Source organism: Adiantum capillus-veneris, chromosome 22 (assembly GCF_014529385.1).
Source record: "Adiantum capillus-veneris isolate H3 chromosome 22, ASM1452938v2, whole genome shotgun sequence".
Lineage (NCBI taxonomy): Eukaryota > Viridiplantae > Streptophyta > Polypodiopsida > Polypodiales > Pteridaceae > Adiantum > Adiantum capillus-veneris.
In genome coordinates, this window is record NC_140952.1 from 17,931,290 (window position 1) to 17,953,608 (window position 22,319).

The window sequence follows — 22,319 nt, forward strand, 5'->3', positions numbered from 1 at the left end:
TACGAGTTTTGGCTAGCTAGATACGTCGTCCAATTGTAAATCTCTGAAATCACATCTTGGATCTGGACAGACTCCAACTGCATAGGGAAGAAGCAATCAATCACTATGCAACACAGGCAGAACGACGCCGGCTCACTTTCAATCAAGGGCTTAAAGAAAAAGGACTGGAAAAAGGTATGTTAGTGCTAAGTACGACAACAAATTTGACACTAGGAAGGACAAGAAATTTCAACCCAGATGGGAAGGACCATTCATCATCAAGAAATGCTATGACAACGGCAGCTATAAGCTGATGGAGGTGGCAATTCCACACACCTCACATGGGCAAAACATTGCAAGAAACATACTCACAAAACCTCAAGCTTTATTTAGAGAATAAGGCGATGAAATAGGGAGCATAGGGTAGGGGAAAGAAAAGGGAGAGAGTGATAGAGCACATGGAGGATAGGTGGGATCTCATGGCGAAGACTCGCACGAGGGTTATGGCCATCGTCCTTCATTTAGTTGCCCTTCATCTTCCATAGCCCAAGGGTGTAGAGGTCATGCTCAAGTCGAGCATTGTGACTGGGGTGATGGTGATGGTGTGGATGTGGGTGTGTGCGCTTGGGACACACGGTGCATAGTGTACTATCTGGTGATGTTGTGTGTGTCGTTAGTGTGATGGTGACCCCTCTTTATATAGGGGAGGAGGGGGGAGGATTTCTAGAATTTTAGAAATCAAGAAATTATTATCTGCACCGGCCATGTGACTGTGGGCCCCACTTGTTTGGCTGTGTGTATATGCGCCAAAACAACAGTCTCATGGGAGAGAGACTAAGAGAGATGGATTGATGAAAAAAGTGAGTGAGATAGAAAATAAGTAATTACAAGAGGGAAGAGAGAGGAGTCTGTACACAGATTAATCTGTGTGCAGATGTGTGTGTACACTAGAAAAATCCGGTAACCATCATGTAAAGGTGGATCTGTGGGCACCTTTTTCAGTAGAACTCAGTGTGTGTGAGTGTGGGGGAGGCCATCTGGCTACAAGGCGAGAGATTTCGAATTTTAGAGAGAGAGAGGGGGGGGTATTTGGATCATGGGAGAGTTTAGGAGAGAAAAAAAAGGGCGGGGTATGTTATTTTGGAAGATAGAAGAGGTGGCATGTGACAAAAAACGTATTATTGGTGAGGACAGGGGTGGGGTAGCTTGAGGGGAGAGAGAAAGGAAAAAGGACAAGGGGAAGAGAGAGGGGGTTGACCTTTTGAGTGGAGGAGAAGAAAAGGGACACACGGTGAGGCAACAGTGAAGAAAAAAAAGAGGCAGGGTGAGGATGGGCTGCCCCGCAGGCACGAGGTGGCCTATTTTACCTTTCTCGCTTATTTACATAGTCATACTTTTTTTTTTTTCTTACTTTTCCAATGCCTTTTATCACTCCCTCCCTAAGAGGGGGTTTCCATGGGGTGGGGAAGAGAGAAGAGGGGTATGGGAGCCTGGCTGTAAGAGAGAGGGAAAGATCCTCTTGTGGTGATAATGAAGGGTGTGGCCAAGCTGGCGGTTCCCACTGGTGGTTAACCTTGGGGGGGGGGTATGGTGACTGGTAAAGGCCCTTTTTGGCCGTCTTTCGAAACGATGCCGATGAGAACTATACCCTAAGGAAGGGAGGGTTTGTTACCAAAAAAAAAAAAAAAAAAAAGCCTTTACCAGTCACCATACCCCCCCCTAAGGTTAACCACCAGTGAGAACCGCCAGCTTGGCCACACCCCTCCATTATCACCACAAGACGATCTTTCCCTCTCTCTTTCAGCCAGGCTCCCATACCCCTCTTCTCTCTTCCCCACCCCATGGAAACCCCCTCTTAGGGAGGGAGTGATAAAAGGCATTGGAAAAGTAAGAAAAAAAATAAAGTATGAGTATGTAAATAAGTGAGAAAGGTAAAATAGGCCACCTCGTGCCTACGGGGCAACCCATCCCCACCCTGCCTTTTTTTATTTCTTCAGTGTCGCCCCACCGTGTGTCCTTTTTCTTCTCCTCCACCCATAAGGTCAACCCCCTCTCTCTTCCCCTTGTCCTTTCTCCTTTCTCTCTCCCCTCAAGCTACCCCACCCCTATCCTCACGAAACCCCTATCCTCACGAATAATACGTTCTTTGTCACATGCCACCTCTCCTATCTTCCAAAATAGCATACCCCACCCCTTTTTTTCTCTCTCCTACACTCTCCCATGATCCATATACCCCCCTCTCTCTCTAAAATTCGAAATCTCTCTTGTTTTATAGCCAGATGGCCTCCCCCACACTCACACACTCAGTTCTACTGAAAAAGGTGCCCACAGACCCACCTTTACACGATGGTTACCGGATTTTTCTAGTGTACATACACATCTGCACACAGATTTACCTCTGTACACACTTCTCTCTCTTCCCTCTTGTAATTACTTATTTTCCATCTCACTCACTTTTTTCATCAACCAATCTCTCTCTCTTAGTCTCTCTCTCATGAGACTGTTGTTCTGGCACATATACACACAGCCAGACAAGTGGGGCCCACAGTCACATGGCCGGTGCAGATAATAATTTCCTGATTTCTAAAATTCTAGAAATCCTCCCCCTGCTCCCGTATATAAAGAGGGGTCATCATCACACTAACGACACGCACAACATCACCAGATAGTACACTATGCATTGTGTGTCCCAAACGCGCACACACACACCCACACCATCACCATCACCACAGTCACCATGCTCGACTTGAGCATGACCTCTACACCCTTGGGCTATGGAAGATGAAGGGCAGCTAAATGAAGGATGATGGCCATAACCCTCGTGCGAGTCTTCGCCATCAGCTCCCACCTATCCGCCATGTGCTCTACCACTCTTTCCCTTCTCTTTCCCCTACCCTATGCTCCCCATTTCATCGCCTTATTCTCTAAATAAAGCTTGAGGTTTTGTGACTATGTTTCTTGCAATGTTTTGCCCATGTGAGGTGTGCGGAATCGCCACCTAGTCTTGTGTTTGGAGTGAGCTTGTGTATGTGTGAAGGGTGTGCGGATTCGCCACCCTTCTGTGGTGGCTAAGTACTAAGGTGTTATAAATCTCTCTCTCTCTCTCTCTCTCTCTCTCTCTCTCTCTCTCTCTCTCTGTGTGTGTGTGTGTGTGTGTGTGTGTGTGTGTATGTATGTGTGTGTAAGTTTGCGGTGTTCATATCATCGTGGTCTGCGTCCTAGCCGCTCAAAGCTAGGTGGTGCCCCCTGTTCACTTTATTGTGACAGGCTCGAGACGCGCCATTCGGTCCCCGGTGTTTTAGAGGCCGTCGGGGTTCGGGATTCACTTTGCTCCTGTCACCATGAAGAGACTCAAAACAGGAATACTTCAAACAAAGCTCTTCATCTAACCTATGACAACGATATCATCCACTATACGAGGTAATAATGCAAATATCACGATCTTTGACAAGCAAGATTATCATCAATAGGAGATCACTCAAAACCCAAAGCAATAACTATCCATCTTTTAACATTCAGCCTTTGGTGACTGTTGGTCAGTGTTAAAGCCCATATAATGCCTTCTCAACAAGCAGACGCGATTCCCACAAACATCAATGACTTTAACAGGGGGTTGTTCCGTTATTACTCTAGCACATAATCCTGCACATTGATGTTCATAACCATTTTTATCAGGATTACGTTGAGGATGGTTCTATCAGCTAGGATTAAGGTCCCACCATACCTTGAAGACTTTCTCACCAAGCCTCTACCCGGCCTAGACTAAATTTTCTTCTACAGCGATGTGGAGTTGGACCACACATCCAGCGCCAAAGAGGATGTTGGAGATATGTCATCATTAAATGGTGGCATTCTAGGTCGCATCTCGCGGTTGTAAGCCACATTGGCCTTGCATATTCATTTATAGTTCATTTGCTCATTAGCTTTCGTGTTGATGTCACTCATTTATTAGCTTTTATGCCATGTGTCACTATTTTTTATGAAGCTAGCATTGGGACTCCCATATGAGCAGTTATTAAATTATTGCTCTTGGGTCATTCTCTCTCACGCACATTGTGTTTGTCTCCTATGTCATGTGCTCCTCTGTTTATTCCTTCAACCGCTCGTCTTTGACCACAATCCGTTCTCCTTCAATTTTGGATCGTCCTTCTTCAAGGCTTGATGGGCTTTCTATTCACAAACATTGCAAGGCCGCTTACTACCTCAAAAATGGCCAGGCATAGCCACAAAACAGCTGCGTTTTTGTTGCCATTTGGAGAGAGGCAAAGAGAGAAAAGAGGGAGAATGACCAAAGCACAAAAACTCAAGAGAGTGCTCATACAACTGGATAATCAGAATGAGAGGGAAGTGGCTCCCTTAAATACATGTATAAGTGAACTAGAGTCTCGAAAATAGGGGGTGCCCAATTTAGGGCTTACTCAGGAGTCGGGTCTAATAAAATGCCACATCATCAAAATAATGACAAGTGGTATAAAAAGCTAATAAATGAGCCCCCTCATCTAAAATATGCCCCCTCAGCTAAAAACCTAATAAATGGGCTAAAAATGCATATGCAATATGTTGTGGCCATACAAAAATGACATGCAGCCTAGGGTGCCACCATCTGGTAATGACATATCTCCAATAGAAGAGTGAGTTCTTAATGAGAGAGATACACTTTTTGGAACACATATATCACAAGGGTGTTTGCATGGATCCTGCCAAGGTAGAAGCAGTTGGCCACATTGGAAGAACGTGCATGAAGTGAGGAGCTTTTTTAGCTTATGCTCCTACTACAGGAGACTTATTAGTATGTTTGCAGAAATTCCTTCAATGTTGCATGCCATTACAATTAAAGGGGTTCCATTCTTTTGGGGGGTCGGGAACTCAGATCACCGTTTTTGAGAGGGTAAAGGTGAAGCCAACCACAGGACCTCTTTTAACTTTACCAGATCTTGAAAAGTCGTTTGAAGTGCATTGTGATGCATGGGACGTAGACACAGTTGAGTTAGTGACTTACCCGAATGCAGTAATGAACGATTTTCTCTGGTATCATTTTCTGCTTGAAAAGTTCTCCAATAAGCTTTATATTGCCTAGCGTTCGTAGCTTTACAAGCTTCTCCTTTTCTGAGCGCTCAACTTCCTGTTCTGGTTTTGTCAATTGACGAATCTCATTCTGCATACTGTCAGCACCTTCAAACGCCTCTTGGCAACTATTAAGCAATATGCGGCGAAATGTGACAGGCTTTCCATCTTCTTCATCACATGGAAACTCCGGAAGTGCTTTGCTGAGGTGCACACATAGCTCTGCATATAAGGGGCAAAAAGTCGGCTCCAATACTGCTTTATCAAACACAAGAGATATGACCCCCTGCATGGGCCAGGCACTACAAGTCAGTGTTGAACACGAAATGATGAAAGACCAGTACATTTTTTAGCACAAAATATTAATACTGCCTTTAATATCTCTGCTGAGTCTATTCCTGCGTTCAGAAGTTGTTCCACGAGAACACCAAACTTTTCAGGAGTCAGCTTGTTCAATATTCTGCTCTCCAACACAAACAAACAACCTGTCAAGGCATTTAAAGCAGCAAAAAACTCTTCAGGCACTCATAAATCAGCCATACCCTTTAACTGTCCTCAGGACTCTCTCCTTTTCAGAAATGGCACCTCTTCTAGCCATCCACGGGTTGGGAGCTCGTAGAATCCCTGGTGACAATCCAGCTGCATCAACCTGTTGAAAATGTTAACTATGTTAACTTACTGGTTACAAGAAACAGGAAAAAAGTATAAAATAAAACTCTACTATGTACTCTCAGAGGTATACAAAAAGTTCACAATTGATATTGATATAAAATTATACAGGCACGCATTCTACTCAACCACATGAAACAGCTAGCCTTGTCCATCATGAAGCAAGTATTGACGCATACAGACAGAGGTGCAAAATCTTGTTGTCTTTGGTACAACGGCTCTTGATGCCTTGGATAGTGCGGCTCTTGCTGTCTTGAATCTTGTTGCCTTGTGTACAGGTGGGACTCTTGTTGCCTGGTGTGCTGGGGCTCCGGTTGTCTACTATACTGTGGCTCGTGTTGCCTTGAAGAAAACTGTGGAAGTAGATGCTCTTGCTGATATGGAAGTTTTAAAACAGAACCATTGCGTTCGGGTTCTTTGTTGACACGCCAATCAGTGTCGGACTTCTTCCCTGTTTCCTTTGATGGTCGTTCCTGTGCTCTGTCATCAGCAACGGGCTTGGCTTTCCAATCACGATTGTCTGCTTCTAAAAATCGTGATGTTGATGGCAGGCTCTGCGCCTACACGGGTAAAGAGAGTCAAACCAAATATTAAGGTCATAAATCACCGATAGTAAAAACTTCAGACGAAAATACAGGCTGACCAACCAGCAAAGCAAACACGATGTATTGCTGGATCATAAAATCCCCTGGCAATGGCACCACAGCTAATATCCTACAATTCAAGCTACAAGCCCTGTTTGCAATCTGTTATGCAGAACACATTCAAGACTAGTACAAAAGATTTCAGTCACCAGCTTCCCCTTAATTTGATCGATGCTCCCCTGTCTCAATAAAATTTTGAATTCTTAACCCTCCCTTGGTTGCATCCACTAGCAGCATAACAAGTACCAGTTTTAACACCAATGTCCTATTGCAATAATCCATGCACCTGTCTCAAAAACTCTAAACTCTTTAACCCACCAACCCTGTCAGTTGCATCTCCTTGTAGCATTGCCAAAACCAAAGGAAACTAATCCTACTGTGGTTCTATCCTTGGCAGCGCTAAAGCCACCTCTGAGCTAACCAAAAAAGTATTTCATGCAGTAAATACATGGCAAGACTACTGACACCTCATTCCAAAATGTATAAAACCCCACCTAGTTTAAATTTTGTGTGCATGACCAGTTCAATGTTAAAAACAAGAGTTGGGGATGAGAGTGTGTGTGTGTGTGTGTGTGTGTCGGGGGGGGGAGGGATTGAGGGCAAACAAGCAAAATAAAATACTTGGATAGCAGGTCGTGACCGCTCAGACTCTTCTGAAACTCCAAGTTCGGATTCAATGTCCAACACAGCATCTCTTATCTCCTGAGAAAGTCTTGTAAAAACCTGCAAATGAAACAAAAGATGTGGGAAAACTAACAGGCGAATGAAAATAAATTCCAGTAAACTAACTGACCAGTAACATACATCCTTTAAGCTGTACAAGAAATCCCGGGTATATCTTATTCGCTCTACTCCAGGTTTTGAGACTTTGATATCTACACCCTGCAGCCAGACAACTCCCTTAGTATGTGTTGACTGGAACAAAATTTCTTTCAAGCCTTGAAGCATTGAATACTTGAGAGTATGAATAACTAAGAGAACCATGCTTTACAAGACAACAGCCAAGCCAGCTGCCATATTGCATATGCCAAAACAAAACTTCTAAGAGATTCTCTTAGGTGCAAACAGCTAAGCACCTAAAAGCACACAATTTATATGGATTGATGCTTCCATCCAATAAAGCAGGACAAATTGAAAACTAGAGCAGGCAGGCTTTAAAGTTTTGGAGGAAAGAAGATTCTGAGCCCTGCAGCCGCAACAAGCATCTATTTTTGCCAAAGTTGAAAGGAATTGTGGATGTCAAAGGTGCGGCGGGAAAAAGTGAATCATATGACGATCAAGTCTGCAACTGCGAGCAAATCTCCTCATGGAACGGGCAGCCACCGGATCTCGGATCTGATCTCCACCGAATCAGCCTCTGAATAGGGCAGCCCACTGCAAAGGCCCTGGGCAGCACCAAGCCTGTTGTACCTGCGCACACCACCTGTAGAGAGAGGCTAGAGGGAGGTGACAGATCGCTAGAGAGAGAGAGAGAGAGAGAGAGAGAGAGAGAGAGAGAGAGAGAGAGAGAGAGAGAGAGAGAGATGAAATGAAATGTTATATTAACGTCTTCGAAAGGCCAAAGTGACCCATGAGACCAGAAAGTTACAATGGGGTGGATCTGATACAAAGTCAGAGTAACAAAAATGACAAAATAAAATACTATGGAATCCTAAACTGCTAGGTGTGAGCTAAGCAGCTAGGTGGGATAGCTAAATCACAAGAGATCCAGCATCGGTCGCTGGCGGATCTCATCAGTCTCCTCCATGGTCAATAGCCTGAACGGGCGTCGTGCATGTCGGGCCAAAGTAATCCGAATCCTCTCATGCAGCCTCCGTTGATGCTGTGTAGTCCTCCGCAGTCGCGGGCGTCTGAATCTCCCTAGCTCGGTCGCTCGAGCAATCAATGTGCCTCTGGTGTGAGGCGACGAGCTCTCCTGTGGTAGCAGCTCCTCCGAGTGTTTAGTGTCTAAAGAAGTTTGTGATCCGTCTCTGAGACTGGCTAGCCTCTCCCCCCATCAGGCTCTCTCTTTGTCTGTAATAGACTTGGACACTCCAAGTCGAGGATCTAGTGCAACACGCGAGAAAACGGAAAGAACTGATCAAAATTGAAAGAAAGAGACGACACGCCACGGTGAAGTTCTCTGCCCAGAGAGCTGGTGCCCCGTCTTGGTATTTCATTATTATTATGCTTCACAGAGTACAATGTCCAAGGGTCCTCTTGTCTAAGTAGTGCTCCCAAGCTAATCTACAGGAAAGAGGCACTGGCAATTCTCATGAAAAGCATCAAATCCAAAAGCATTTTACCCCAAAAGCTAGCGTTGCAAGCTGCCAACGCGATTTACGAAAATCCATACGGCCTCCACGTCATCAGCGTAAAACGCGGGGGTCCGTACGGCCTGCCACATCATCAACACAATTTGCGGGCGTCCGTACAACTGCCACATAAGCACATTCTCCGCAAGGCTTGAGTGTGTGTGTGTGTGTGTGTGTGTGTGTGTGTGTGGCCCTGCTTTATTACTATGTCTAATATCCCTAGGCCCCGTCGGACAGGGTCCCATAAGTTGGTGAGAATTGAACTTTAAAAATAGGCCACTAGACAAGCCTTGTAAGTTAGGTAAAACTTAATCTGCCTCTTTCACTAGGGTTTGGACCCCTCTCTGTCCGGAGTCCATCCTTTAGGTCATGCCACATCATCACTTTGTGACATTGTAGCCCCGCTACAGGTTGCCCGCCACAAGACCACTCACCATCTCGGTGAGAGAAACACTAGAAACTGCTATGGAGACCAAGATAACTGAAAAAATTGCATACCTACCATGAATGCGGAGCCAAACTCTCCAAAGCATGTCACCCAAGACACACCCATTAATTGTGATGCTCTCTCACATCAAGCTATGTCGGTAGGGTAGGGGTAAGAAGAGGGTAGGTAGGTAGGGGCTAGGGCTAGATAGGGGCAAGGCTGGGTAGGGGGTGGGAAGGGGCGAGGGGGCTAGGAAGGTGGGTAAGGGCGAGCTAGGGGTGGATAGGGGTGAGGGAGAAGAGGGGGTGGTTAGGGGCGAGAAAAGAGGGGGTAGGGACGAGGGGAAATAGGAGGTGGGTAGGGGCAAGGGGGAGAGTAGGGGGTGGGTAGGGGCGAGGGGGAGAATAGGGGCGAGAGAAAGGGGGGGGGCGGTTAGGGCGAGGGAGTGGGGTGGGCGGGGTGGATGGGGGTGGGGGGTTAGGTGCGAGGGCCCAAGGGTGAGGAGAGGGGGGTGGGTAGGGACAAGAGAAAGGGAGGGGGTGGTTAGGGGCGAGGGAGTGGGACGAGGGGGGTGGATAGGGACAAGAGAAAGGGTTGGGGTGGGTAGGGACAAGGGAGTGGGGTGAGGGGGTGGGTAGGGGCGAGAGGGTAAGGAGAGGGGGGTGGGTAGGGGCGAGACCTAGGGTGGTTAGGGGCGAGGAAGTGAGGAGAGGAAGGTGGATAGGGGCAAGAGAAAGGGATGCAGTGGTTAGGGGCGAGGGAGTGGGGTGAGGGGGGTGGGTAGGGGCAACGTGCTGAGGAGAAGGGGGTGGGTAGGGGCAAGAGCAAGAGAGGGGGGTGCTTAGGAGCAAGGGGATGGGATGAGGGGGTTGGGTAGGGGCGAGAGGGTAGGCTAGATAGGGTTGAGGTTGTGGGTAGGGCTGAAAATAAACACGTGCCCCACATCCATCAGGTGTCACATGAAGCAACCTAAAATTGCTACTGGAAACCTGCAATCCATCAACAGAGAACCATTCTGTGATACAAGTGCAGCTACACCCAGAACAGGACTCCGATTAGCTGATAGAAATCTCCTCGTAATAGTAAGAGTCTTCCGCTGGCCACATCCAAAGCTCGGCAGCACAAGCCACTTAACCATAATACCATTACCTTCTTGATTCACCCGATCTTTACACTTTTAAACTTTATGTGTTAGGTGCAGCGGAATGATTGTTTGCGCTTTGCTCAAGATGAGTGCTCCGAACTGTGCTCAAGGTTCCTTTTAGTTCTTATGGAAGGGAGAGCCTTCCGTTCTTAATGAGAGAATCCTATGATCACAAACAAAGTGAATGGACAATGTGCGTGCAAGTGTATGAGACTGAGAGATAGATAGAGAGAGAAGAGAGATACGACACCAGAGACGTTGTAAAACCCTCCTCCGAAGGCCCCACTCTCGTCGGCGAGAGTGGTCTACTTTTGATTGCACAAAGGTGTACAATGATGATGCAATGGACTGATGCAACTTGGACTATGCCGATGACGACGACGGTGATGACGATGACGACTTAGGGCTGAAATCTGTGGTCTTCTATCTGCTGAATTTCGGGACTGTTTCGGTGGCTGAAAATGACTGTTTTGGCTGCGTTTTCGAGGGCTGAAAATGGGGGTTCTTCTGCATCCGACTAGGGCTGATCTGGGCTTGTTAAAACGCTGATCTGCTGCGTTTTTATGCCGCTGCAATCTGCGTTTTTGTTACTGCTGAAGCTGCGTTTTTTATGGCTGAAAAACGCTGGCTGAATATGCTGAAAATAGCTACCATCTTGCAGGGTTGCTAGCGTTAGCAAAACGCTGAAGTAGGGCTGCTGAATCTGTGTAAAAACGCCAATGGCTGATTTGCTGGCGATGGCTACAGATGGGGAAAACGCCAAGGAAGGGGAGGCTTGCTGGCGATGGCTATTGGAGGAAAACGCCAAGAGGGAGATGGGATGGCGCTAGGTCTTAGATGGGGATGGCTCACCAAGGGATGGCTTGGGGAGGTCTTGTTGAGAGAGGGAGGGAGTACCTGTTGCTTGGAAAAGCCTGTTGTGCTCCTTGCTCATCTGCCCTATTGTGCTAACTTGGGTTCGCTTATATATTAACTAAGCAAAATTGCCCTACCTACTTTTGTTGGGAAGTCACTTAAAAATAATAAGTGAAAATACCAAAAATAGGGAAAATAGGCTAAATGCACTGGAAAATTCCCCTAACTGAATCTGATGGATTGTGAAGGGAATACTGATGATGATGCTGTGTGCAACCAGAAGATATGCATCTACGCTAAGTGACTGGGCATGCACGGTCTACGAATAGACTCACAAAAGTGCCAGATCACTGCTAATCTAGACTTGACTGGATTGATTGAACCATGATCATGCTGTAGCTTGTCCACGGACGCATAGGTTGGATGTGTCACGTGACATCCCCCCCTTTTCAAAGTGAGGTACTCGTACCGAACTGTATGGCGTTGAGGGAGATCGACAATAGCATCCGGAATCCTGGAAGAGACTCTTCGCCGGCCCACTCTGAGGTGTGGGTCGTGCGGTACTTGAACTTCATAAAGGTCTGCAACGCTTGCTTCTTTGGGCAACGCCGAAAGCGACACAAAGTGTTCTATGGCTCCTTCGATGCTTCAACTTCGTCAAGAGTCATGCTTCTTTCTTCGTCAAGAATCTCCATGGCTGAAAATTCCCGAAACCACTTCCAACACAAAAACATAAACATACCTATTCCATGTAAAGTGAGTGGAAAAAATCTTGTTGTTAGGTGCAGCGGAATGATTGTTTGCGCTTTGCTCAAGGTTCCTTTTGTTCTTATGGAAGGTAGAGCCTTCCGTTCTTAATGAGAGAATGCTATGATCACAAACAAAGTGAATGGACACTGTGCGTACAAGTCTATGAGACTGAGAGATAGAGAGAAAAGAGAGATACGACACCCGAGAGTTTGTAAAACCCTCCTCCGAAGGCCCCACTCTCGTCGGCGAGAGTGGTCTACTTTGATTGCACAAAGGTGCACAATGATGATGCAATGGACTGATGCAATTGGACTATGACGACGACGGTGGTGACGACGACGACTTGATGGCTGAAATCTGTGGTCTTCTATCTACTGATTTTCAGGACTGTTTTGGCTGCATTTTTATGGACTGAAATTGGGGGAACTTTTGCAACCAATTAGGGCTGATCTGGTACTGATGAGGCTTGCTGAAAACGCTGTGGATCTGCTGCAGTTTGGGGCTGAAAGTCAAAAACGCTGATGCATGGCTGAGCGTTAGTAAAAACGCTGGCAACTCCAAAAACGCTGGAAGGGCTGAGATTGGAAAACGCTAGCAAGTTGGGATTGCTTGCGATGAGGGGAATCTGCAGTGGCTAGATGATGCTGGTGATGGTGGCGATCCTGCAATGGATGGAAGCGCCAGAGGTCTGGAAATGCCCGGCGAAGATGGGGATCCAAAAACGCTAGGGGTGCTGAGGAGGTACTGTTGAGAAGTTGCCTGTTGAGCGGGAAGCTCCTGCTGCCTCTTCTGCCAGAAAGTGCTAACTTGGGTTTGCTTATATATTAACTTAGCAAAATTGCCCTACCTACTTTTGTTGGAAAGTCGCTTAAAAATAATAAGTGAAAATACCAAAAATAGGGAAAATAGGCTAAATGCACTCGAAAATTCCCCTGACTGAATCTGATGGATTCTGAAGGGAAATGCAGCGGAATGATTGTTTGCGCTTTGCTCAAGATGAGTGCTCCGAACTGTGCTCAAGGTTCCTTTTAGTTCTTATGGCAAGGAGAGCCTTTCGTTCTTAATGAGAGAATGCTATGATCACAAACAAAGTGAATGGACAATGTGCGTGCAAGTGTATGAGACTGAGAGATAGAGAGAGAAGAGAGATACGACACCAGAGACGTAAAACCCTCCTCCGAAGGCCCCACTCTCGTCGGTGAGAGTGGTCTACTTTTGATTGCACAAAGGTGTACAATGATGATGCAATGGACTGATGCAACTTGGACTATGCCAATGACAACGACACTGATGGCGACGACGACTTAGGGCTGAAATCTGTGGTCTTCTATCTGCTGAATTTCGGGACTGTTTCGGTGGCTGAAAATGACTGTTTTGGCTGTCTTTTCGAGGGCTGAAAATGGGGGTTCTTCTACATCCGACTAGGGCTGATCTGGGCTTGTTAAAATGCTGATCTGCTGCGTTTTTATGCCGCTGAAATCTGCGTTTTTGCTACTGCTGAAGCTGCATTTTTTATGGCTGAAAAACACTGGCTGAATATGCTGAAAATCGCTACCATCTTGCAGGGTTGCTAGCGTTAGCAAAACACTGAAGTAGGGCTGCTGAATCTGTGTAAAAACGCCAATGGCTGATTTGCTGGCGATGGCTACAGATGGGGAAAACGCCAAGAGGGAGATGGGATGGCGCTAGGTCTTGGATGGGGATGGCTCACCAAGGGATGGCTTGGGGAGGTCTTGTTGAGAGAGGGAGGGAGTACTTGTTGCTTGGAAAAGCCTGCTGTGCTCCTTGCTCATCTGCCCTATTGTGCTAACTTGGGTTTGCTTATATATTAACTAAGCAAAATTGCCTCGCTACCTACTTTTGTTGGGAAGTCACTTAAAAATAATAAGTGAAAATACCAAAAATAGGGAAAATAGGCTAAATGCACTGGAAAATTCCCCTAACTGAATCTGATGGATTCTGAAGGGAATACTGATGATCATGCTGTGTGCAACTAGAGGATATGCATCTACGCTAAGTGACTGGGCATGCACGGTTTACGAATAGACTCACAAAAGTGCCAGATCACTGCTAATCTAGACTTGACTGGATCGACTGAACCCTGATCATGTTGTAGCTTGTCCACGGACACATAGGGTTGGATGTGTCACGTGACATTACGACACAAAGGAACTTCACGAATAAACTTGTGACGACGAATTACACTTCAAAAGAAACCACGGCTTGGCAGCTAAAGCGCTCCCAAGCAGACAACAACACCCTGTAGGCCCCAAAGATTGGCGCCCCTTTCGGTATTTCTTTTTACTTATTAAACTTGAGAAAAACTTCTACAAGATGTCCCACCTTCATCGGGCTGAAATTCCCCTATCTAACCCAATTTCGGCAACATAACCACATTAGAAGTCTCCACGGACAAAATCCCAAGTACGCGTTGATTTTCCTGGCACTTTACAGCACACTGAATTCTCTGTTTTGTCACCTCCGATTCGCGTGCCGATCACTTCTGTGGATAGCATCGAGCTCTCGCACTTGTAGGGCCACTTGCCCCTTGACTTAGACGAGATTCCTTGCCGGAAATCTCTCTAAATTGTCTTGTACAAGCACCCAATGCTATTCAAAGGCTCCCCAAGCAAATAAACAATCCGAACACTTTCACTTAACCCTATAATAGACTTGGACACTCCAAGTCAAGAATCAATCACAACAGCACCAAATAACCACTTCAAAACAGTTCACAGTTCACAATAGATTTGCATTGGCCCGGCTGAGTTCCGTGCCTAGAGATATTGGCCCCAAAGATTGGCGCCCCTTTCAGTATTTCTTTATGTATTAATCAATGTTCATGGTACAAGAGTGGATCGGGTGTCACTCTCAGACTCTGCGTCCAAATGCTCTACAGAGTGGGAGCCCAATCCACATATTTGAATGTTTACAAGGGATGCCAAAAGCAGAGTCCCAAAAGCTTCAATTCAAAAGCCTAAAAATAAAAGCAAGGTTTCTTTCTCTCACAAGCTCTCTTGAGCTATTGAAACAAATAAAGCAAAAGTATTCTCTCTCTCTCTATCTCAATTTGCGTAGAGAAAAGCAAAAAAACGGCTACACAAATTCAACCGCTTTTTCCGGGCCTTGCCGTACGATGCCATGTCAGCATGCCTCCGCGAATTCCGGGATTTCAACCCTGCTACCCTAGGGTTAGGGTTTTTGGCAGGTTTTAGGGTTAGGGTTAGGGTTTCTGGCAGATTTTAGGGTTTGCAGGTTTTAGGGTTAAGGCTTCCAGCAGCAGTTAGGGTTTCAGTTCTGGGCAGCCACGTCATCACTTTGTGACATAACCCCCTCTTGAAAGCATTGTAATCGCCCTCGATTACGCCTACAAAACACACAGAGGCCATAAACCGTCTTAGCAGACACTGACTGTTAGTACCTACGTACTAGGAACACACATCTAGCACATGTACCAATCGACAGTCACATCACACGACATCACAGGACATCACATGACATTCAACATTCATTCGGATCTTAAAACCATGATTGATCGGCAATGTAGCTAGCAATCGCATCTAGATACAATCGGGACCTCATCGATGTCCGATTGACTAACCCCTATTGCAACCATGTCTATTCGAGATCAATCAGACCAAAATGCTGCAGTCATTTCGTGTATCAGTTCCTGCACTTAAAAGAAGTCAAGAACAAATTAGTATCATAATCAGGAATTCCATTTCATAAAGTCATACAGCAGAATACTGTCAGCTTTCGGTATCCCTGAAGCTCAAGAGACATCAGTGACTCTAGTATCAAAATCAAGGCATCTGTTGACAAAGGAGCGGAGTAACTCCCCTCTTGTGCATCCCACTGCACCAGATCTCCGGCCAAGCTGAATTCTGGGTTCCATTTGGAGTAGACTATGCTAAACCAAAAGCCTCGAGGTAAAGTTTCATAATCTGAGGAGTATCTGCCAGGTCCTCCTCCTCCATCCACTTCGCATCCAATGCAGGATAGTTCTTGAACTTAAACAAGAACCGCCTTCGGACTTTACCTTTATTCTTCGTATCCTTATGTGCCAAAATCTGTTTAGGAACAAGGATCTCCTCGTTTTCTTCCACTTCGGGTTGCTCATCCAACTCCCCATCATCAGGCACATCACCTTTAAAAGGTTTCAAGAGACTCACATGGAATGCATTGTGAATCCTCCAAGTATCAGGCAGTTTCAGTCGAAAGGAGACATCATTTATCTTTTCAGAGATCTAAAGAGGTCCGTAGTATCGCATATTAAGCTTTGCAAAAAGCCTCTCCTTTCACTTTTTCTTTCTCAGGCGTGCCTTCTCAAAACGTAAGAGCACCCAATCATCCTCCTTCAATTTCAAGTCGCGACGATGGCGATCCGCTGCCTTTTTCTGTCGTTCTTGAGATTTCTGCAAAGTCTCGCGAACCTTGGCAAAAGCCGTATCTAAGTCTCGCGTATATTCATCTACTACAAAAATCTTATCTTTCGTGCTTAGGAAGGGTGGAACCTTCGCAGCATCTTCAACAATCTCAAATGGCGCCTTCCCCGTCGAAGAGTGTATCGTGTTATTGTAGGCAAATTCCACCAAAGGTAGGTACTTTTCCCATTGAGTCTTCTGATCCGAGATATAAGACTTCAATAAATCTAGAACCACTGAACTGGCAATCTTAGATTGCCCGTCAGTCGCGCGGATGGAACGATGACGAGAACTGCAACCACGTGCCAATGTTCTCCCAAATTGCCTTCCAAAACAAACTCGTAAATCTGGGGTCTCTGTCGGGGACAATGGTCTTAGACATGCCATGTAATCTGAAAATCTGGGCCACAATCAGTCTCGCTTAGTGATCCGGCTTGATTGTTTTCTTCACTAAAATGAAATGAGCCTGTTTGCTAAATCTGTCAATAACAATCTACTCTGTGTTCTCGGGCGATCAAAGATGAAATCCATTGCAATACTTTCCCAAGGGTGGGTGGGTATGGGTAAAGGCTGTAACAATCCCTGTGCTTTATGTCTGTCAAACTTGACCTTCTGGCATACTAAGCAACTGCGCACAAACTCTTCCACATCCTTTTTGAGTCTCGGCCAAAAGAAGTATCTCTCCAGCCCTTTCATGGTGGTAGCAATGCCGCAGTGACCCGTAAAAGGTGGACAGTGGCATTCAGTCATAACCTTTTCCCTCAACGGCTGTGTAACGCACAACATGGTTTTTCTCATCAAGTAGCCATCTCGAATGGAATATCCCGCTACTGTCTCCCCATCCCGTATCCGTGTGAAAACGTCTACAAAATATATATCTATGGCATACTGGTCGACCATATCCTCGAAGCTCCTATGATGTATCGTGGAAATAGCCAGAACCAATGGCTTCCGAGACAAAGCATTTGCCACCACATTCTTCTGTCCCTGAACATGGACAATCTAGAAATGAAACTGTGACAAGATGTTCGCCCACCACATCTGCTTTTCCAAAAGCTGCTTCTGTGACAAGAAGTAGCGCAAACTCTGATGGTCTGTAAAGACAATAAAATCTGCTCCGAGTAGGTAATGCTGCCACTGAGTAAGAGCATGGATAACCGCCAAAAGCTCTTTCTCATAAATCTGTCTTGTCATTTCCAGCCTTGAGAACAATCGGCTCTCGTAAGCAATGACATGGCCTTCCTGCATTAAGACCGCACCCAGACTACGACCACAAGCATCACAATATACTTCAAATGACTTCTGCAAGTCTGGCAAAGTCAAAACTGGTCCCATAGTCAATTTCTCTTTCAATGTCTAAAAGGCAGTCACCTCTATGGGTCCCCACGAGAAAGGGACTCCTTTCTGTGTCAAGATATGCAAAGGGGAAGCAACCTCTGCAAACTTTCGAATGAACCGTCTGTAGTACGAGCACAGTCCCAAGAAGCTTCTAACTTCATGGACATTCTTCAAATCGGGCCTATCACGGATAGTCTCTATCTTGGCCGGATCCATTTGTGCTCCCTTTGCTGAGACAATGTGTCCCAAAAAGTGTATCTCTGGTAGGAAAAATTCACTTTTCTTTGCATTAATCACTAACTTGTGATCTCGTAATGCCTGAAAGACCTGAAGCAGATGATCTCTGTGTTCTGCCTCATTCTTCGAGAAAACAATGATATCGTCGAAGAAAGTACCAACAAATAGCCTGTACTCTCGAAAAATCGAGTCCATCATCCGGTTAAATGTCGCAGGAGCATTGGTTAAGCCAAAAGGCATCACCAAAAACTCAAATAACCCAAAAGTCGTCCAAAAAGCTGTCTTGTAGACGTCTCCCTGCGCGATTCGAATCTGATGATATCCACTCTTCAAATCAATCCTGCTAAAGCACGAGGATCCTTGCAATCTGTCGAGTATATCATCGATCCTAGGAATCGGAAATCTGTTCTTGATGGTGATTTTGTTGAGAGCTCTATAATCGATGCACATTCTCCAAGATGTGTCTTTCTTCAAAACCAACAACAGTGGAGAGCAATACGGTGAAGTACTAGGCTGGACAAGACCCTTTTCCAAGAGGTCTTTCACTCGGTTCATAATCTCTTCATTCTATGCTCAGCTCACACGGTAAGGTGGCCGGTCCGGTGGACGCGCTTTTTGGCGAACAAAACCCTTAGGTATCAGATCAATGGTATGATCTTCAGGACGAGCAGGTGGTAACTCGCCTGGTAGGCTCTCTAAGAAGCAATCGTCGTGAGAGTGGAGAAAATCTTGCCGTTCTTATCAAGTTTAGATATATTTGTCCTATCCTTATCGCTCAATTCTTTCATAAAGATTGAGTAAACAAACAGACTGGATTTCATTAATTTAGAAATGGCTAAAGCCGATACAATAGGGACAGACTCGCCCTTCAGTTTAATATCAAGTACAATGGTTCTGCCCTTCTCTGTAGTCAATGTCGCTTTCCTCGCCCGATAATCGACCACGGCGTTGTTCTTGTGGTACCAGGGAATCCCTAAGAGAACATCACAACCTTCCAAAGGCATTATGAAAAAGTCCTCATGCCCCAAATACCCCTGACAATGCAACCGAAGTTTGCCAATGACAGGTGTAATGGCTACGTCCCTGCCGGGTGCCGCTAGAACAGCCTCCGCAAGTGGTCCCATCCGATCGGGAGTGATCTCGAGCCGCGCCGCCAATTCCGGTGAAATGAAGTTGGCCTTGGCTCCTCCATCAAAGAAGAACAGGGCCTCTTGGTCTTTCACTTTGCCCCAAGCTCGGCAAAGTTCTGTACTTTCGTCCATGGTGTTGAGATCGTACCCACACAATCTGGAACCAATCCTGTTTTCATCTTGCCTTTTCTTCCACGTTCCTCAGTTGCTCTCGAACTCTCATGCCTATCGTCGTCCTTGTCATTCTGTTCTTTCTATGCCTTTTTAGGGCACTTCGCGGAGATATGTCCATGTTCCCCACATCCAAAGCACTTCCCCTCCATGATGAAGCGAGCTCTCTCCTGAGGAGTAAGCTTGGGTCGTGCATCCTTCCTTTTTGGGTTGCTCTTTTTCTTTCTACTTTCATTCACTGAAGTCTATTCCGCTCGTTGTGTCATGACCTCATCGGTGGGGTAGGTCAGACTACTAGAGTGAATGGCAAAACCCCGCTTCGCATGACTTATCAACTCCTGAATAGAAGCTGACTTCTGTTCCAAGCAATGATCTCGGATCTCTGTAGGTAGACCCAAGGTAAACCGCTCAATCTGTTCTTTGAACGAGATCTTCTTGAATGAAGAGGCAGGTAGAAAAGAGCTCCAGAATCTCTCGCAATAAGCGTCCACTGTATCTCTCTCGGTCATCCGAAGATGGTTCCAAGCAGCTCGTATATCACGTTCATACTCTTGCGTCAGCCAAGAAGAAATAAAAAGCTTCTTAAATTTCAGCCATTTAACTGGCGCAGTCTTGTTTAAAAGAAGCGTGGACCACCAAGTTCGAGCATTCCCCTTAAAGTAAGAGGCAGCTCTTCGAATCTTGGAGTGCTCTAAATAGCGTCCTTCCGCGAAAGCGATGTCAAACTGCTGTATAAAAGACAAAGCCTTCGAAGCATCTTTGTATCCTGAAAAAGTGTCAAATTTGATCGACTGTCCACCTTCCTTAAATTCTCGGACTTTCTTGCTTTTATCTTCCAGAAAGTCATACTGGTTGGCTTTATAAAAATTCTTCTTGTTCGCATAAAAGTTGCCCTCATCAGAGTCTGAACTATCTGTAGACGAGTCCTCTGTAGAACTGTCACTCACTGGGCAAGATTTAGACTTCTTCGCCTTTTTCTTGCCCTTTCCAAAGCGTTGTTTCTTGCTTCGCTTTTTGCCTTTTCTGTCTTCTTCGCTCGAATCTGAAGAGCTAGAAGAACTGTTAGAAAAAGAAGAAGAAGAAGAAGAACTGGGAACTCCTTCAAATCGAACACGCTTCTTCTGTTTCTTTGCCTTATCAAATGTTGACTGACGACTCAAATAACCAGAGAAGTCAGTGCCTTTCTTCTGCTTCTTGACGTGCTTTTTAGCTTTGTTCTACACGTCAAAAAGCTGAGCAATCCGTGCATCAACCACCTCTTCTAATTCCTTCTCTGAAAAGGTCTTGTGAGTAGAAGGTTTCTTGAGAGCGGGTTTCGAGGGTGGTGATGTGGTTTCCTGCCATTGCTCATGCACTTCCTGAAAAGAAGTCTCGCTCATATATTTTGCCAATTTTGGGTCCTTTGCAAAACTGAGCATCATCTTTGTCGCATCGCCAATCAATTGACGACGGTTCATCTCTCGTTGCTCTGCCTGAGTAGGCCGAGGCGGGCCATACTCTCTGCCGGAATCTTCGTTGTGATCCCTACCCGCATCTCCGGATGTAGAGGGAGTCGACTGATCCTTGCGTGAAGCCATAGGTGCCGCGGAAAAAAAAATTGGGATCGGATTTCCATAGAAGAGAAATCGGTCATGCTCTGATACCACTGTAACAGACTTGGACACTCCAAGTCAAGAATCAATCACAACAGCACCAAATAACCACTTCAAAACAATTCACAGTTCACAATAGATTTGCACTGGCCTGGCGGAGTTCCGTGCCTAGAGATATTGGCCCCAAAGACGGGCGCCCCTTTCGGTATTTCTTTATGTATTAATCAGTGTTCAAAGTACAAGAGTGGATCGGGTCTCACTCTCAGACTCTGCGTCCAGATGCTCTGCAGAGTGGGAGCCCAATCCACATATTTGAATGTTTACAAGGGATGCCAAAAGCAGAGCCCCAAAAGCTTCAATTCAAAAGCCTAAAAATAAAAGCAAGGTTTCTTTCTCTCACAAGCTCTCTTGAGCTTTAGAAACAAATAAAGCAAAAGTATTCTCTCTCTCTCTCTATCTCAATTTGCGTAGAGAAAAGCAAAAAAACAGCCACGCAAATTCAGTCGCTTTTTCCGGGCCTTGCCGTACAATGCCACGTCAGCATGCCTTCGCAAATTCCGGGATTTCAACCCTGCTACCCTAGGGTTAGGATTAGGGTTTATGGCAGGTTTTAGGGTTAGGGTTAGGGTTTTTGGCAGACTTTAGGGTTTGTAGGTTTTAGGGTTAGGGTTAGGGTTTCCAACAGCAGTTACGGTTTTAGTTCTGGGCAGCCACGTCATCACTTTGTGACAAACCCTCACCAAGCTATCCATGGCTGTAATTGCAGGTTTTTGACCCAATTTTGCCAGCATAACGGCACAAAAATCCTTGTAGGTCAAAAGTACATGTCAAGGACACTTTCACTTGCGATTTGGAAGCTTTCCAGTGAGCTGCAGATCAATTTCAGCATGCTGTAATTCCCTGTTTTGTCACCATCAAGTGCCCTAAGCCCTATTTAAGCATCGGACGGCTTTCCCGAGGCTCCCCTGACGATGTCCTGCAGTTTAGGTGCAAAACCCTAAACCTGCAGAAAAACATAGCAAGCTATAGTTTTGGGTGGAGCGAACACGTCTACGCGTGTGTCAGACGTTCCCGCATGCAATGGGATAGTTCCCCTGTAAAACAGACGAGTTTCCACGCAAGAAAACTCTCCGTTTTCACGATTCTTCGCGATAGAACTGTGCGTACCAGTGGGAATTAGCAATTAGCTAATCTGGCATCTGTTCAAAAGGCTTTTGCCTTGGCAAACGCGCATAAAACTCCCAGAACTATACATGGTCATCTGAGAAGCCCAATTAGAGGGGCATTACCATATGTGCAAAGGGGAGAGAGATGTGAGCGAGAGCAGTTCATCGCGCTACATAGAGCAAGGAAGAAGGCAAGCTTTCCATTAAAGCTGTGATCACCTGCACCCACTACTCACACACACAGTGTAGCACAATTGCCAATAAAATTAGCCTCCACCCTCAACTTTGGGCGGGGCCCCTCATGGATAAGGCTTCTGGAGACTGTGTGTTGGCCTGCATGCAGCTCCCTGACTACCATGTGTTCATTTGACTCCCTTTGGTTTCATTTCCTAGTACCCACCAACTTATAACGTGTAGCGAGGGGCCTAAATGACT

General features: G+C 45.9%; 1 protein-coding gene across 3 annotated transcripts in view; it reads right to left on the minus strand.

Annotated features, from left to right (window-relative positions):
- The window catches only part of LOC147428978 (eukaryotic translation initiation factor-like), a 77,865-nt gene that overhangs the window by 26,714 nt on the left and 28,832 nt on the right, over positions 1-22,319 (minus strand). The window contains exons 2-7 of one of the 3 annotated variants that reach the window (XM_086496137.1): positions 7,161-7,238; positions 6,978-7,079; positions 5,892-6,272; positions 5,586-5,692; positions 5,416-5,503; positions 4,979-5,329 (exon numbers count right to left, since the gene is read on the minus strand). In XM_086496137.1, coding sequence (XP_086352263.1) covers positions 4,979-5,329; positions 5,416-5,503; positions 5,586-5,692; positions 5,892-6,272; positions 6,978-7,079; positions 7,161-7,238 — 1,107 coding nt within the window. Of the gene's footprint in view, positions 1-4,978; positions 5,330-5,415; positions 5,504-5,585; positions 5,693-5,891; positions 6,273-6,977; positions 7,080-7,149; positions 7,341-22,319 lie in introns of those variants that run through there. The other 2 variants (XM_086496138.1, XM_086496139.1) reach the window with 2 other exon arrangements.